The 12,616-nt window shown below is 51.2% G+C and overlaps 2 protein-coding genes across 24 annotated transcripts in view; one reads left to right on the top strand and one right to left on the bottom strand.

The window, feature by feature from the left end:
* Positions 1-3,249, bottom strand: part of DPCD (deleted in primary ciliary dyskinesia homolog (mouse)) — a 21,498-nt gene extending 18,249 nt beyond the window's left edge. For 7 of the 8 annotated variants that reach the window (XR_008620022.1, XM_055093308.1, XM_034931337.2 and 4 more), the window contains exon 1: positions 3,100-3,249. Coding sequence is in view for 7 of the 8 variants with exons in the window: in XM_055093308.1 (XP_054949283.1) it covers positions 3,100-3,163 (64 nt within the window). In the remaining variant the exon portion in view is untranslated. The remainder of the gene's footprint in view (positions 1-3,099) is intronic. The other variant, XM_003825497.4, reaches the window with a different exon arrangement.
* On the top strand, positions 3,207-12,616 carry POLL (DNA polymerase lambda). 16 transcript variants are annotated; one of them, XM_008950825.3, is made up of 9 exons: positions 3,207-3,298; positions 4,103-4,263; positions 5,349-5,643; positions 6,026-6,188; positions 6,586-6,903; positions 7,813-7,986; positions 8,603-8,731; positions 11,082-11,250; positions 11,681-12,616. In XM_008950825.3, exons 2-9 carry the CDS (start codon positions 4,149-4,151, stop codon positions 12,043-12,045), a joined length of 1,728 nt encoding a protein of 575 aa, XP_008949073.1. In that variant the 5' UTR covers positions 3,207-3,298; positions 4,103-4,148; the 3' UTR covers positions 12,046-12,616. The 16 variants fall into 16 exon arrangements, with proteins under 16 accessions (XP_008949073.1, XP_003825542.1, XP_054949280.1 ...); XM_003825494.5 differs by having other exon boundaries at positions 3,228-3,298; positions 4,127-4,263; XM_055093305.1 differs by having other exon boundaries at positions 3,234-3,298; positions 4,127-4,263; positions 6,586-6,627.

Raw genomic sequence — 12,616 nt, 5'->3', positions numbered from 1 at the left:
TTTTTCAGTCTGGGGATAGGGTAGAATCTTAACAATATCATTTTGTGATGCTACTAACAAAAGAACTTAACAAAATCCTGGCTGATAAAATATTTGTTCAAAAACTTCTGTGACCAAAAAGAGTGAAAGCAGGGACTCAAGTGGATATTTGTATACTCATGTTCAGAGCAGCATTATCCACAATACCCAAAAGGTGGAAGCAACCCAGGTGTCCATCAATAGATGAATAAATAAACAGAATGCAGTGTAGACATACAATGGGATATCACTCAGCCTTAAAAAGGAGCAAAATTTTGACACATGCTACAATATCCATACCTCTGTGCCCACCTCTTCCAGGCACAGCCCTTGGTCCTTGCTCTATCTCCCCTAAAAACACAGGGAACATTTAGAGGTTTACTTTATGAACGATATTACAGCTGGAAAGGACCTCAGACATAACAATCGTAGCCCATCCACTTCATTTTACAGATGAGGAAAGTGAGATCCAAACAAGTAAAGGGGCCAACTAGAGATCCTGTGGTGAATTAATGGCACAGCTGGAAGCATCCAACTGTGGCAACATGGATGAACCTTGAAGCGTTACACTAAGTGAAATACACCAGTTACAGAAAGACAAATATTGTATGATTCCACTTAGACGAGGTTCCTAGAGCAGTCAAATTCATAGACAGAAAGTAGAATGGTGGTTGCCAGGGGATGGGAGGAGGAGGGAATGAGGAGTTGGCATTTGGTGGGTACAGAATTTCACTTGAGCTGAGTGTAGTGGCACATGCCTGTAGTCCCAGCTATTCAAGAGGCTGAGGTGGGAGGACTACATGAGCCTAGGAGTTCAAGGCTGCAGTGAGCTATGATCGTACCCCACAGCCTGGGTGACAGAGCAAGACCCTGTCTCTAAAAAAAAAAAAAAAAAAAAAAAAGAATTTCCGTTGAGAGAGATTAAAAAGTTCTGAAGATGGTGGTGATAGTTGCACAACAATGTGAATGTACTTAATGCCACAGAACTGTACACTTAAAAATGATTAAAATGCTAAATTCTGTTATGTATTTATTACCACAATAAAAACAAAAACCACTGTCCTATGAGAAAATGTCCTAAATCTTTAGCAAGGCATAAGAGATCTATCACAATATGTCCCAACTTATCTGTCATCTCTCTTCATTTTCCACAACTTCCCCTCATTGCTCCTTGAGAAAAGGGACCTTTTTATTCTCCCTTCCATCCTGGCACCTAGAATAGTACCTGACATAGTTATAGGTGGTTTGTTCTGACTGAGTGACTGCTTTAACATTACTAAACATTTTGTTATTCCTCTAGTAATCAGGCACGTACCTTCACACCTTCACATAGGGTCCTTATATGTGAGTCGTTCTTTGAATAGCTATCCCCTCTTCTTCACTCAGCAAACGCCTATTAATTCTTTTTTTTTTTTTTTTTTTCAGTTTTTTTGAGACAGGGTCTCGCTCTGTCGCCCAAGCTGGAGTGCACTGGCATGATCTCGGCTCACTGCTGCGTCTACCTCGCTGGCTCAAGCGATCCTCTGGCCTCAGCCACCACAAGTAGCTGGGACTACAGGCATGTGCCATGATGCACGGCTTATTTATTTTTTTGTCTGAGACACAGTCTCACTCACTCTGTCACCCAGGCTGGAATGCAGTGGTGCGATCTCAGTTCACTGCAACCTCCATCTCCCGGGTTCAAGCGATTCTCCTGCCTCAGCCTCCAGAGTAGCTGGAATTACGGGTGCGCACCACCACACCTGGCTAATTTTTTTGTATTTTTAGTAGAGATGGGGTTTCATCATGTTGGCTAGGCTGGTCTCGAACTCCTGGCCTCAAGGGATCCGCCCACTCGGCCTCCCAACATGCTGGGATTACAGGCGTGAACCACCACATCCGGCCATAATTTCCGTATTTTTTGTAGAGATGAGGTTTGGCCATGTTGCCCAAGCTGGTCTCGAACTCCTGAGCTCAAATGATCCGCCCACTTTGGCCTCCCAGAGTGCTGGAATTATGGGCGTGAGCCACTGTGCCTGACCTTATTAATTCTTTAGGACCCAGAAACATCATCACTTCTGTTGGGTCTTCCTCCAAAGAGATGTCACTTACACCTTCACTCTTTCCTACCATTTTATACAAGACTCCAACCTCTATTTAACGCTTCTTATTATTTAAGTACATGTTTTTCCCAACCACTCTGAGTCCTGGGACAACATATTTTTTTCTTTCTGTTCTAGTTTAGAGCTTGGCACATAGTAAAAGCCTTCCTAAATGTTGCACGAACGAGTAAATGATTTTAATTTCCACAAACTCCAGGCTTCCCTGATTGGCCTCTGCCTGTGAACATGAGTCACCAGCTGTTATCTTGAAAGCCTCAGGAACTTCAGACGCAATTCATCCTGGCTACCCAGTGGGTCCAGAAAGGACCCAAGTGCACAAAGGGGCCGGCATCGGCCAATCCTAGGGTGGGGAAAAGTTAGGTATCCATGCCCCTGTGCCCACTTCTTCCAGGCACAGCCCTTGGTTCTTGCTCTAGCTCCCCTAAAGACACAGAAAATATTTAGAAGTTCACTTAACAAAAATATTACAGCTGGAAAGGACCTCAGAGATAACAATGGTAGTCCATCCACTTCATTTTACAGATGAGGAAAGTGAGGCCCAAACAAGTAAAGGAGCCGACTGGAGCGCCCGTGGTGAATTAATGGCACAGTCGGAACTAGAGCCCAGGCCTCTCTCCTCTCTAAAGCCTAAAACATTCTTGGATTTCAGTTTCCTCTTCTGTAAAACGGGGTGAAAATTAGCCTCTCAGGACAGTGGTGAGGAGCAAATGAGATAATGAATGTAAAAGAAATTACTATATTAGCAACAGAACTCAGAGCGGAGCGAGATGGTGTAGAGGAATCTAAGGGGTGTCTGGAGACATGTGTTCCAGTCATGTCATCTCTGTGAACCTCAGTCTCCTCATCTGCAAATGCAGGACCTGGCCCGGCTGACCGCCGAGACCCTTCCAGCTCTGCCGACCCAGGCCCTGAGGCCCTTCCCGGAGGGCCGGACCCTGAGGGAAAAAAACGAAGGAGCCCGTGGGGACCCTCGAGTTACCGTCCTGCAGCAGCGCAGTCTTCTGGGCTGTCCGCAGACTCTCCAACCAGCCCGTCACCGCCATCTTTCCCCTGCTAAGCAGCACGCCCAGCCGCTGCCATGGCAACCGTTCCACAGAGGGTCACTTCCGGCTGACTCGGAAGCTATTCTGGCCATTTGCCCTCCTTCCCCCCTTCGTCCGCTCTCATTGGCTCTGCTGGTAAGTGGTCTATTCCTGCCCACCCCCGGGTGACTAGCTTGGCCAGTAGTCGACCCCACCCGGGGACCGACTCTGGGGGTTGGAGAGACTCTTGGGGCCGGGGTCGGGCACTCCAGCTTTCTTCTAGCCCCGAGCTGGGACTCCCTGGCCTGCGCCAGCTGCGTACACGGCGAGTACACCGCACCTGCCCGGGACTTCACCCGCAGCTGCGAGACTCCTCCATTCCCGGAGGGCTCCCCACACCTGCTGCGGCCGTGCCCCATCTCCCCGCAGCTGCGGCGCTGAGCACCCCCATGTCGAGAGGCTGAGACCAGGACAGGTGCAGGGCGTTCCCACTCACCCCCGAAAGTCCTCCTCCTCAGGTTTTCCTCTGCGAGTCTGTGTTGGAGGTAGAGAAATAGTATGTGGGGTTTATGTGCAGGTCCTCCCCAGGCTCCGCTCCATCCCCTAAAGCTCCATTTCCTAGCCCAGCATCCCATTTGGTAAAGCCCTTCGAAGTGGGCCGCAGCAGGGCTGTGCTGAATCTTTAGCGCAATCCCTCTGAGGAATGGTGTCGTTTCCTACTCCTCAAAAGTACCCCCGATGGCCCCAGCCTTCCCGTCATTTCCCGTAATACTCCAACTTCGAAAGGCTGGGGAGTGTGAAGCTAGGCTAAACCACTGAAGTTTAACCGGGTTTGAAGAGACCCCCTCCTCCCACCCGCTTCCCCAAACTGGGCTGCTACCCCCAAAGCCTGGTCAGGAAAGACCCTACCTCCATAGGCAAAGGGGTTGGAGGGCCTCAATTCTGGATTTCCACGTGCAGCAGCCCTGACCAACCCTCCAATAGGCCGGGATCCAGCCATACTTCAATGGATCCCAGGGGTATCTTGAAGGCATTTCCCAAGCGGAAGAAAATTCATGCTGATGCATCATCAAAAGTACTTGCAAAGATTCCCAGGAGGGAAGAGGGAGAAGAAGCAGAAGGTGAGCTGACCCAGTCTCAGAACCCTCGTGTGCTTGAACCCTCAGCCTTCATGTGCTTCAGCCCTACGTTGTTTATGTCCAGAATCAGATATTGGAGCTGACTCTGCCTGTCCAGGGCCTGCAGGTCTGTTTGTATCTACCTTGTACTAAGCTTGGTCCTGGGTCTTGGACAGGCTATTTGCTGTGTTACCTTCTTTTCTACCCGAAGACCTCTATCCATCAGAAAAGACTCCCTGGGCCCTCAGGGAATGACCAGTATAATTTTTGCCCTGAGGACTGGGACAGAAACCCCCCTCCATTACCCAGGCTTGTTGTTAGTTGTTTTGCAGCCAAATTGGCAAATAAATGGCAGAGGCTTTGGAGGCAGGGTTGTCGGGTCTGTCAGACTGTAAGGGCAAGAAACGCGCTTTGTTGAAAGAATAAATGATAAAGGATTCAAAGTATGGAGAGAGGCTGGGCGCGGTGGCTCATGCCTGTAATCTCAGCACTTTGGGAGGCCGAGGCAGGCAGATCACCTGTGCTCAGGAGTTCGAGACCAGCTTGGGCAACATGGCGAAACCCTGTCTCTACTAAAAATACAAAAAATTAGCCAGGCGTGGTGGCACACGCCGGTAATCCCAGCTACTTGGGAGGCTGAGGCATGAGAATCGCTTGAACTCGGGAGATGGAGGTTGCAGTGAGCCAAGATGATGCCACTGTACTCCAGCCTGGGCGACAGAGTGAGACTGTCTCCAAACAAAAACAAAACAAAAGAAAACAAAACAAACAAAAAACAAAGTAAGAAGGGAGGAGGCATTCATTCAACAAATATTTACAGGTTACTTACAATGTGCCAGACACTTCTAGATTGCACCAAGGAACAGGACGTATGAAAATCCTTGTCCCTTACATTCAAGTGCTGGCCTGTGAGAAAATTTGCTATGTGTAGAAGGAAAGCTGTCTGGATGGAAGGGAAATGCTTATTTTCAGGGTAGGGGACTGTGAACACGTCATTCAGATCATGTTAGAAGTTATGTCGTGGCCAGGGGGTGGCAGATAAAAATTAAAAAGTTACAACAGTAGTCATCTGGATGTTCCTTCCACAGAGTGGCTGAGCTCCCTTCGGGCCCATGTTGTGCGCACTGGCATTGGACGAGCCCGGGCAGAACTCTTTGAGAAGCAGATTGTTCAGCATGGCGGCCAGCTATGCCCTGCCCAGGGCCCAGGTGTCACTCACATTGTGGTGGATGAAGGCATGGACTATGAGCGAGCCCTCCGCCTTCTCAGACTACCCCAGTTGCCCCCAGGTGCTCAGCTGGTGAAGTCAGCCTGGCTGAGCTTGTGCCTTCAGGAGAGGAGGCTGGTGGATGTAGCTGGATTCAGCATCTTCATCCCCAGTAGGTGGGCTGATCCCAGTCTTTTTTTCAAATGTTTTCTAGTAGCATCTTGAGCTCTTTTCTTGAATATTAAAAATAACTATCATTAATTAAAAAATTAGCCAGGCATGGTGGGGTGTGCCTGTAGTCCCAGCTGTAAGAGGTTTAGGTGGGAGGATTGATTGAGCCAGGGAGGTTAAGGCTGCAGGGAGCCTTGATCGTACCACTGTACTCCAGCCTGGGTGACAGAGCAAGACCCTGTCTCAAGAGAAACTCCAAAAACCTCAAAAAACTCGTTTTCTTAATTGGACACACTGGGAAACCAAGTATTTCAGAGTACAGAAGGACTGGGGACAGATAGAGGGTGAGACCTTTGGTGTCTTAACCTCCCATCACCATCCCCACAGGTACTTGGACCATCCACAGCCCAGCAAGGCAGGGCAGGATGCTTCTATTCCTCCTGGCACCCATGAGGCCCTGCTTCAGACAGCCCTTTCTCCTCCTCCTCCTCCCACCAGGCCTGTGTCTCCTCCCCAGAAGGCAAAAGAGGCACCAAACACCCAAGCCCAGGTCAGGAGCCTCCCATTCCCTCAGAACTCCCTTCCCCTAGGAAGCAGATCACAGAAATGGGGTGGGCCTGGTGGCTGTTCAGAAAGTCCCAGGCCCCTGAGAGAGGAGGGCTCTATTGTGAAGCCATTTAGCTCTTCCCAACACTCATCACTGCTGCATTTATCTAGGCCATATCTAACACATACCACTGGGGATCCTAGGGCTAGGCACTGCGTAGAGCCAAAGGGAACGTGGCCTCACACCCAAGGAGATCCAAGTCTGATGCAGAAGGCCCCGCCTCATTCTTAGGTCTGACTAGAAGACCCTCCCCCCGCACAAAGAAGATGACCCCCACCTTTAAGGATCCCTTCTCTTGGAGGACAAGAATTTATTGTTTTCTTTTCTTCTCTACCCCAAGCCCATCTCTGATGATGAAGCCAGTGATGGGGAAGAAACCCAGGTTAGTGCAGCTGATCTGGAAGCCCTCATCAGTGGCCACTACCCCACCTCCCTTGAGGGAGATTGTGAGCCTAGCCCAGCCCCTGCTGTCCTGGATAAGTGGGTCTGTGCACAGCCCTCAAGCCAGAAGGCGACCAATCACAACCTCCATATCACAGAGAAGCTGGAAGTTCTGGCCAAAGCCTACAGTGTTCAGGGAGACAAGTGGAGGGCCCTGGGCTATGCCAAGGCCATCAATGCCCTCAAGAGCTTCCATAAGCCTGTCACCTCGTACCAGGTACCCAGGGGCTAGAGTGGGAGGAGGGGTCTTTACTAGCCAGTGGTTAGTAACCCCAGTGGGGTTCAGGTACAGTGGTGAAGATTTTATGGGGTCTAGGACTTGCACAAAAGAAAAAAAAGGAAAATTGATGAAAGCAGATTGGCAAAATCTTGATAGTTGTTGAAGCTGGGAGATGTACGATACTTGGGGGTTATACGGATCTCTCTACTTTTGAATTTTTTAACATAATTAAAAGTTTTTAATTTTGTTTATTTATTTATTCATTTATTTAGCAGAGATGGTGTTTTGCCGTGTTACCCAGGCTGGTCTTGAACTCCTGGGCTCAAGCAATCTACCCTCGGCTCAGCCCTGCAAAGTGCTGGGATTACAGCCATGAGCCCTTGTGTCCCGCCTAAAAAGTTGTTTAAAAGAAGTTTGGACTCTGAAGCCTAACAGACCAGGGTTTGAACTCTGGTTCCTGTCATTCACTAACTGTGTGACTCCAGACAAGTTACTTAAACTCTCAAAGCATCAGTTTTCTCATTAGTAAAAAGGGGCTACTATTAAATGAAATGGTCCCTGTAGCACAGGACCTGACATACAGTAAGCCCTCGGTAAATGTTAGCTCTTGCTGTTGGAATGATGATGATGGTGGTGGTGGTGGTGGTGACTAATATCATCGTTATTTTCTACTTCTTACTGCTGGTCTCCATCCTTCTGGGAACCAAAAGACAAATTACCCAGCCCTCATTCTATCCAAAATTCTCATCTTCAACTACACCCAAGCTTTACACAGCCACACAGTTGCCAAGCAGCCAGGCTGGCTTTTATGCCAGCATCTGCTAGAGGAGTCAGCTTCCTTTCCACTGGCTCTACCTCTTCCATCTCCTCACTCTTCTTTCTTGCCTCTGCCTCCTCCTCCTCTAGGAGGCCTGCAGTATCCCTGGGATTGGGAAGCGGATGGCTGAGAAAATCATAGAGATCCTGGAGAGCGGGCATTTGCGGAAGCTGGACCATATCAGTGAGAGCGTGCCTGTCTTGGAGCTCTTCTCCAACATCTGGGGAGCTGGGACCAAGACTGCCCAGATGTGGTACCAACAGGTCACACCCTGGCTCAGCCCCTACTTCAGTTTTGCTGTGTCTCAGAGTTCCTGCCCCAGATGTGTGCTGTGCTCTGCCCCAGATCCCTATGCTGTGCTCTGATGGGAATGCACCCACAGTATAGGGAGACCATTTTTCAAGCGGACCAGGACTCATATAGACCCCTCAGCTCCCAGAACAGCCTTGTTGCTTGGTATCCTTAAGAAGGAGTAGACAGGGACAAGAAGTATGTTTCTCAGTCTCCCCAGACCAGCAAGGGCCTTCCTGAGGAGGCCAGGCCTTGACACTGCGTGTCTAGAGCAGTGGTTCCCAATCCTGGCTCTGCCCACAATCACCAGGGCAGCTTGGTAAGGATGAAGATGACAAGGTCCATCCTCAGACTGATGGAATCATGAACGAGTATCTTAGGATAGTGGCAGGGCTGGATGATGGCATGTTTCCCATGCTCCCTGCCTTTCCCAAGTCCTGCTGAGTACAGACCCAACTGCCCCTAGGTTGGTCCTGCCTCTAGCCTTCCCTAGAGTCTGGGGCGATGGAAGCCTTGTGTGTGTGCTCACTCATGCCTCTTCATTGGTCCTGGATCCTTACAGCTTCCCATCTGGCTGCTTTTTTCCAGGGCTTCCGAAGTCTGGAAGACATCCGCAGCCAGGCCTCCCTGACAACCCAGCAGGCCGTCGGCCTGAAGCATTACAGTGACTTCCTGGAACGTATGCCCAGGGAGGAGGCTACAGAGATTGAGCAGACAGTAAGCAGGTGTCCCAGAGCAGTGAGGACAGCCAGGTCCTGCTCTAAGGTCTTGGGTCAAAGCCAAGAACCCCCAACTCCTCAGCTGGGGAGGACAGCAGGCAGAGGAAACTGTGGATCACCAGAGGTTGAGCACAGAGCAAGTTGAGACTGAAGCTCCAGGCCCAGAGGTGGGGGTGGGGGGCTTTGGGAGGAAAGAGCTGTAACACCAGCCCTCTAGATTCTGGTTCTCAGTAGTCAGGCCTATTAGGATTGGATTCGATTATTCTAGACTGATTGGTGTTAGGATTGGGTTAATGTTAGGGTTAGATTACAGGTGAATTATATCTGTATTGAGGTTAGGGTGGGTCAGGGCAGAGGGTTTTAATATTTTATCTTATTTTTTTTATTTCACCAACTTCTTTGAGAACCTGATGAAAACTGTGGACTGTTTTCTCCCCAAAATGCACAAATGTGCAAAGGTTTATGTCTTTTTCCAGATGTATGGACCTTCTAAAGCCCACGCAAGGCTGGCTCAGGATTTGGGGTAGAGTTGGTGTAAAAGCACAGTGTCAGTAGGATTTGGTTTGGGGTTGAAAGAAAGCTCCATCAAGATGGAGTTAAGACCAGGCACGGTGGCTTATGCCTTTAATCCCAGCACATTGGGAGAACAGGGTGGACAGATCATCTGAGCTCAGGAGCTCAAGACCAGCCTGGCCAACGTGGTGAAACCCTGTCTCTATAAAACATACAAAAATTTCCAGCCTGGCAAACATGGCGAAACCCCGTGTCTACTAAAAATACAAAAAAGTTAGCCGGGTGCCGTGGCTCATGCCTATAATCCCAGTTTCTTGGGAGGCTGAGGTGGGAGATTTGCTTGAACCTGGGAGGCGGAGGTTGCAGCAAGCCAAGATTGTGCCACTGCACTCTAGCCTGGGCAACAGAGCAAGACTCTGTCTGGAAAAAAAAAAAAAAAAGATTGAGTTAAAGTTAGGCTTTAATTAGGCGTAGGATTTTCTTAATGTTGGTTGCTTTTAAGTTAAGATTTGTAGTTGTCCAAGAAATAAGATTTGGGTTTGGTTTAGAGTTGGGTTAGCGATTAGGTTCATGTAAAAGCTAGATTAGAGAGACACTGGACTGCATTTAGGGCTAGATGTATCATTTGTTCAATGGGCATTAGGATTAGGAGCTGCTTGTAATAGGCAAGGTTTGCTCACTTTGGTCAGGGATTCTGATAGAGTGGGATCCCATGGAGACTGGCCCAGTTTGATTGAAATCAGCCTCCAGCTCCATTCCAGGCCACAAGGCTATGAGGCCGGTATGAGATGGATGGACAGGCCTCTTTGTCTGCCCATCACCAGGCCTTGGTGCTAGTGATGACACCGTCACTCAGCCATGGTGTCCGGGCATGGAGAATGCCTCAGTCAGTACCCAGCCCATTGGAACAAAAGAGGCTTCCCACCTGGCCTCCTGTGCCCCCATTTAAGGGCTCCAGCCATAGGAGTTTTGATGGGATTACTCACATGGACCTCCTCCTTCCATTCTCTTGGGAGGCTCAAGAAGGGAGTAAGGGGATTAGCGGAGCCCTCCTGTCAGGATACTTGAGGTGTCCGGGGGCCCCAGAATTCTCAGTGTCCTGGGGTGGAGGCGGGAGGCCATCTGCATATGAAAGAACCTCAGTGTCTCAGGGGTGGAGGCTAATGGGTTTATTTTTCCTCAGAGGGACAATCCTTCAGCTGGCAGTTGCTGTCTCAGCTCCCTCCCCACCAAGAAAGGATGTGGGTGTTGGCTCAGAACTGCCCCCTCTTTGCTTTCTTTCCTCTCCTTTCCCACAGATGCAGCTGTATTTCTGTGCTCCACTTTCTCCTGGGCCTGGGCCTGGCGCGTGCTGCCAGCCACCTGCTCCGGCCTCAAACCCCAGCTCACATATTCCAAACCTTTAGCTCCAAATCAGTAGATATCTGGGGCTGCCTAGACCTGGCTGAGGGCTTTCAGCACCTGGCCCCTTGTCCTAAGTGGAGTTTCACAGACCTGGGCACGTGGGCTGGGGCAGGGGCAGAGAGAGTCTGTGTCTCCCTACTCTTAAAGAGCTCCACGGGGCAAGCTCAGTGCCCACTCTCAGAAGCAGAGCCGGCACCTTCTGCCGTCTCTCCTCAGGCTTGCCTCCTGCACAGTGAGCTTTTTCTTCTCTCCTGTCCTAGCGAAGGGAAAGAACAGCAGCTCCCCAGGGTGGATTCCCCTGGGCTTGCAGTAGGCATCTGGAATGGGCATAAGCTGAGGGTGTGGGCCCGAGTCTGGGAAGGCCCTTGTGCTGCTGTGGGAGAGGAGCTCCCCACGCACGGCCCCTCACCTGTCACCGCTCTCTTTCCCAGGTCCAGAAAGCAGCCCAGGCCTTTAACTCCGGGCTGCTGTGTGTGGCATGTGGTTCATACCGACGGGGAAAGGCGACCTGTGGTGATGTCGACGTGCTCATCACTCACCCAGATGGCCGGTCCCACCGGGGTATCTTCAGCCGCCTCCTTGACAGTCTTCGGCAGGAAGGTATAAGCTCCATCTCTGGGTGAGCAGATTGACAGAGGGCAGCACAGGTCTGGGGGCCCCCTCAGAGGGAGAACCTCAGAAGTTCCAGTCCTGAGGCAGGAAGCAGGGGAACAGTGCTTTGCCAGCATCCCATCTCTCTATCGGGGCCGGAATCCTCTCCAGGGAGAGATGGAACAGCCCCGCCACACCTACGTGGAGGTGCTCAGTGAACCCTGCAGGCCAAGTATCTCATCTGATCTTTCTGTGACACTATGAGGGAGATGGGAATTACTATCCATGTTTTACAGAAAAGGAGAAGGGCCCAGAGAGGGTAGTGTCACCCAGCTAATACCTGGGCAAACCCTAGCTTAGACATCAGCAGAGACCTGGGAGGATGGGACAGCCCAGGCCTGGTTCCCTGCCCTCCCAGCAGTCCCCTCTGTTGGGCCAGGGTTCCTCACAGATGACTTGGTGAGCCAAGAGGAGAATGGTCAGCAACAGAAGTACTTGGGGGTGTGCCGGCTCCCAGGGCCAGGGCGGCGGCACCGGCGCCTGGACATCATCGTGGTGCCCTATAGCGAGTTTGCCTGTGCCCTGCTCTACTTCACCGGCTCTGCACACTTCAACCGCTCCATGCGAGCCCTGGCCAAAACCAAGGGCATGAGTCTGTCAGAACATGCCCTCAGCACTGCTGTGGTCCGGAACACCCATGGCTGCAAGGTGGGGCCTGGCCGAGTGCTGCCCACTCCCACTGAGAAGGATGTCTTCAGGCTCTTAGGCCTCCCCTACCGAGAACCTGCTGAGCGGGACTGGTGACCCATGGCTGGGGGTACTGAGGAGAGCCGAGTTGGACTGGCTACCCCTCCTGGCCACCCAGTACTCCCTCCAGCCTCAGCTGGCTGAACCTCACCGCTCCAACCACCAGCTTCCTCAGCGAGCAGGGCCCAGGGCTCTGGGCCTGAAGCAAGAGCCAGCCCGGCTCCCAGTGTCTGCCCGGCTCCCAGTGTCTGCCCAGCCCTCTCCCAGACAGGAGCAGGCTGCCACCCCTTCTACCTCACCACTGCCCCTCGAAGAATTTTGCAAATGGCCCCTTGTCCCATTTTAAGCAGGAGCAGGTGGCTGGTTTGAAGCCCCAGGTATCCCCCTTCCCTGCTATAGGAAATGCCAAGCTGCTGGGTGGGGACAGAAGCTGCAGGGGAGAGGGAAGCAGCCGTGCTGTCAACATCATCCGGCACCCTCTGGGGTAGGAGAACAGCCATTCCACACGTGTTCCCTCTATCCATCCTGCTTCCTGGGCAGCTGGTGGTGCTGGGAATGGGGTGCGCCAGCCTTGGTGAGGACAGTGTTGGGAGGCTCAGGGGCCCAGTAAAGTGCATTTGACATTGAA

The sequence above is a fragment of the Pan paniscus genome, chromosome 8 (genome assembly GCF_029289425.2).
Source record: "Pan paniscus chromosome 8, NHGRI_mPanPan1-v2.0_pri, whole genome shotgun sequence".
Lineage (NCBI taxonomy): Eukaryota > Metazoa > Chordata > Mammalia > Primates > Hominidae > Pan > Pan paniscus.
The sequence above is the reverse complement of the archived record's forward strand: the minus strand, read 5'-3'. Positions and strand labels throughout refer to the sequence as shown.

Coding starts and splice junctions, on each gene's coding strand:
- POLL (XM_008950825.3), top strand. CDS start 4,149: ATGGATCCCAGGGGTATCTTGAAGGCATTTCCCAAGCGGAAGAAAATT. Junction 6,904..7,812: donor AGCCTGTCACCTCGTACCAG/GTACCCAGGGGC, acceptor CTCCTCCTCTAG/GAGGCCTGCAGTATCCCTGG. Junction 7,987..8,602: donor CCCAGATGTGGTACCAACAG/GTCACACCCTGG, acceptor GCTTTTTTCCAG/GGCTTCCGAAGTCTGGAAGA.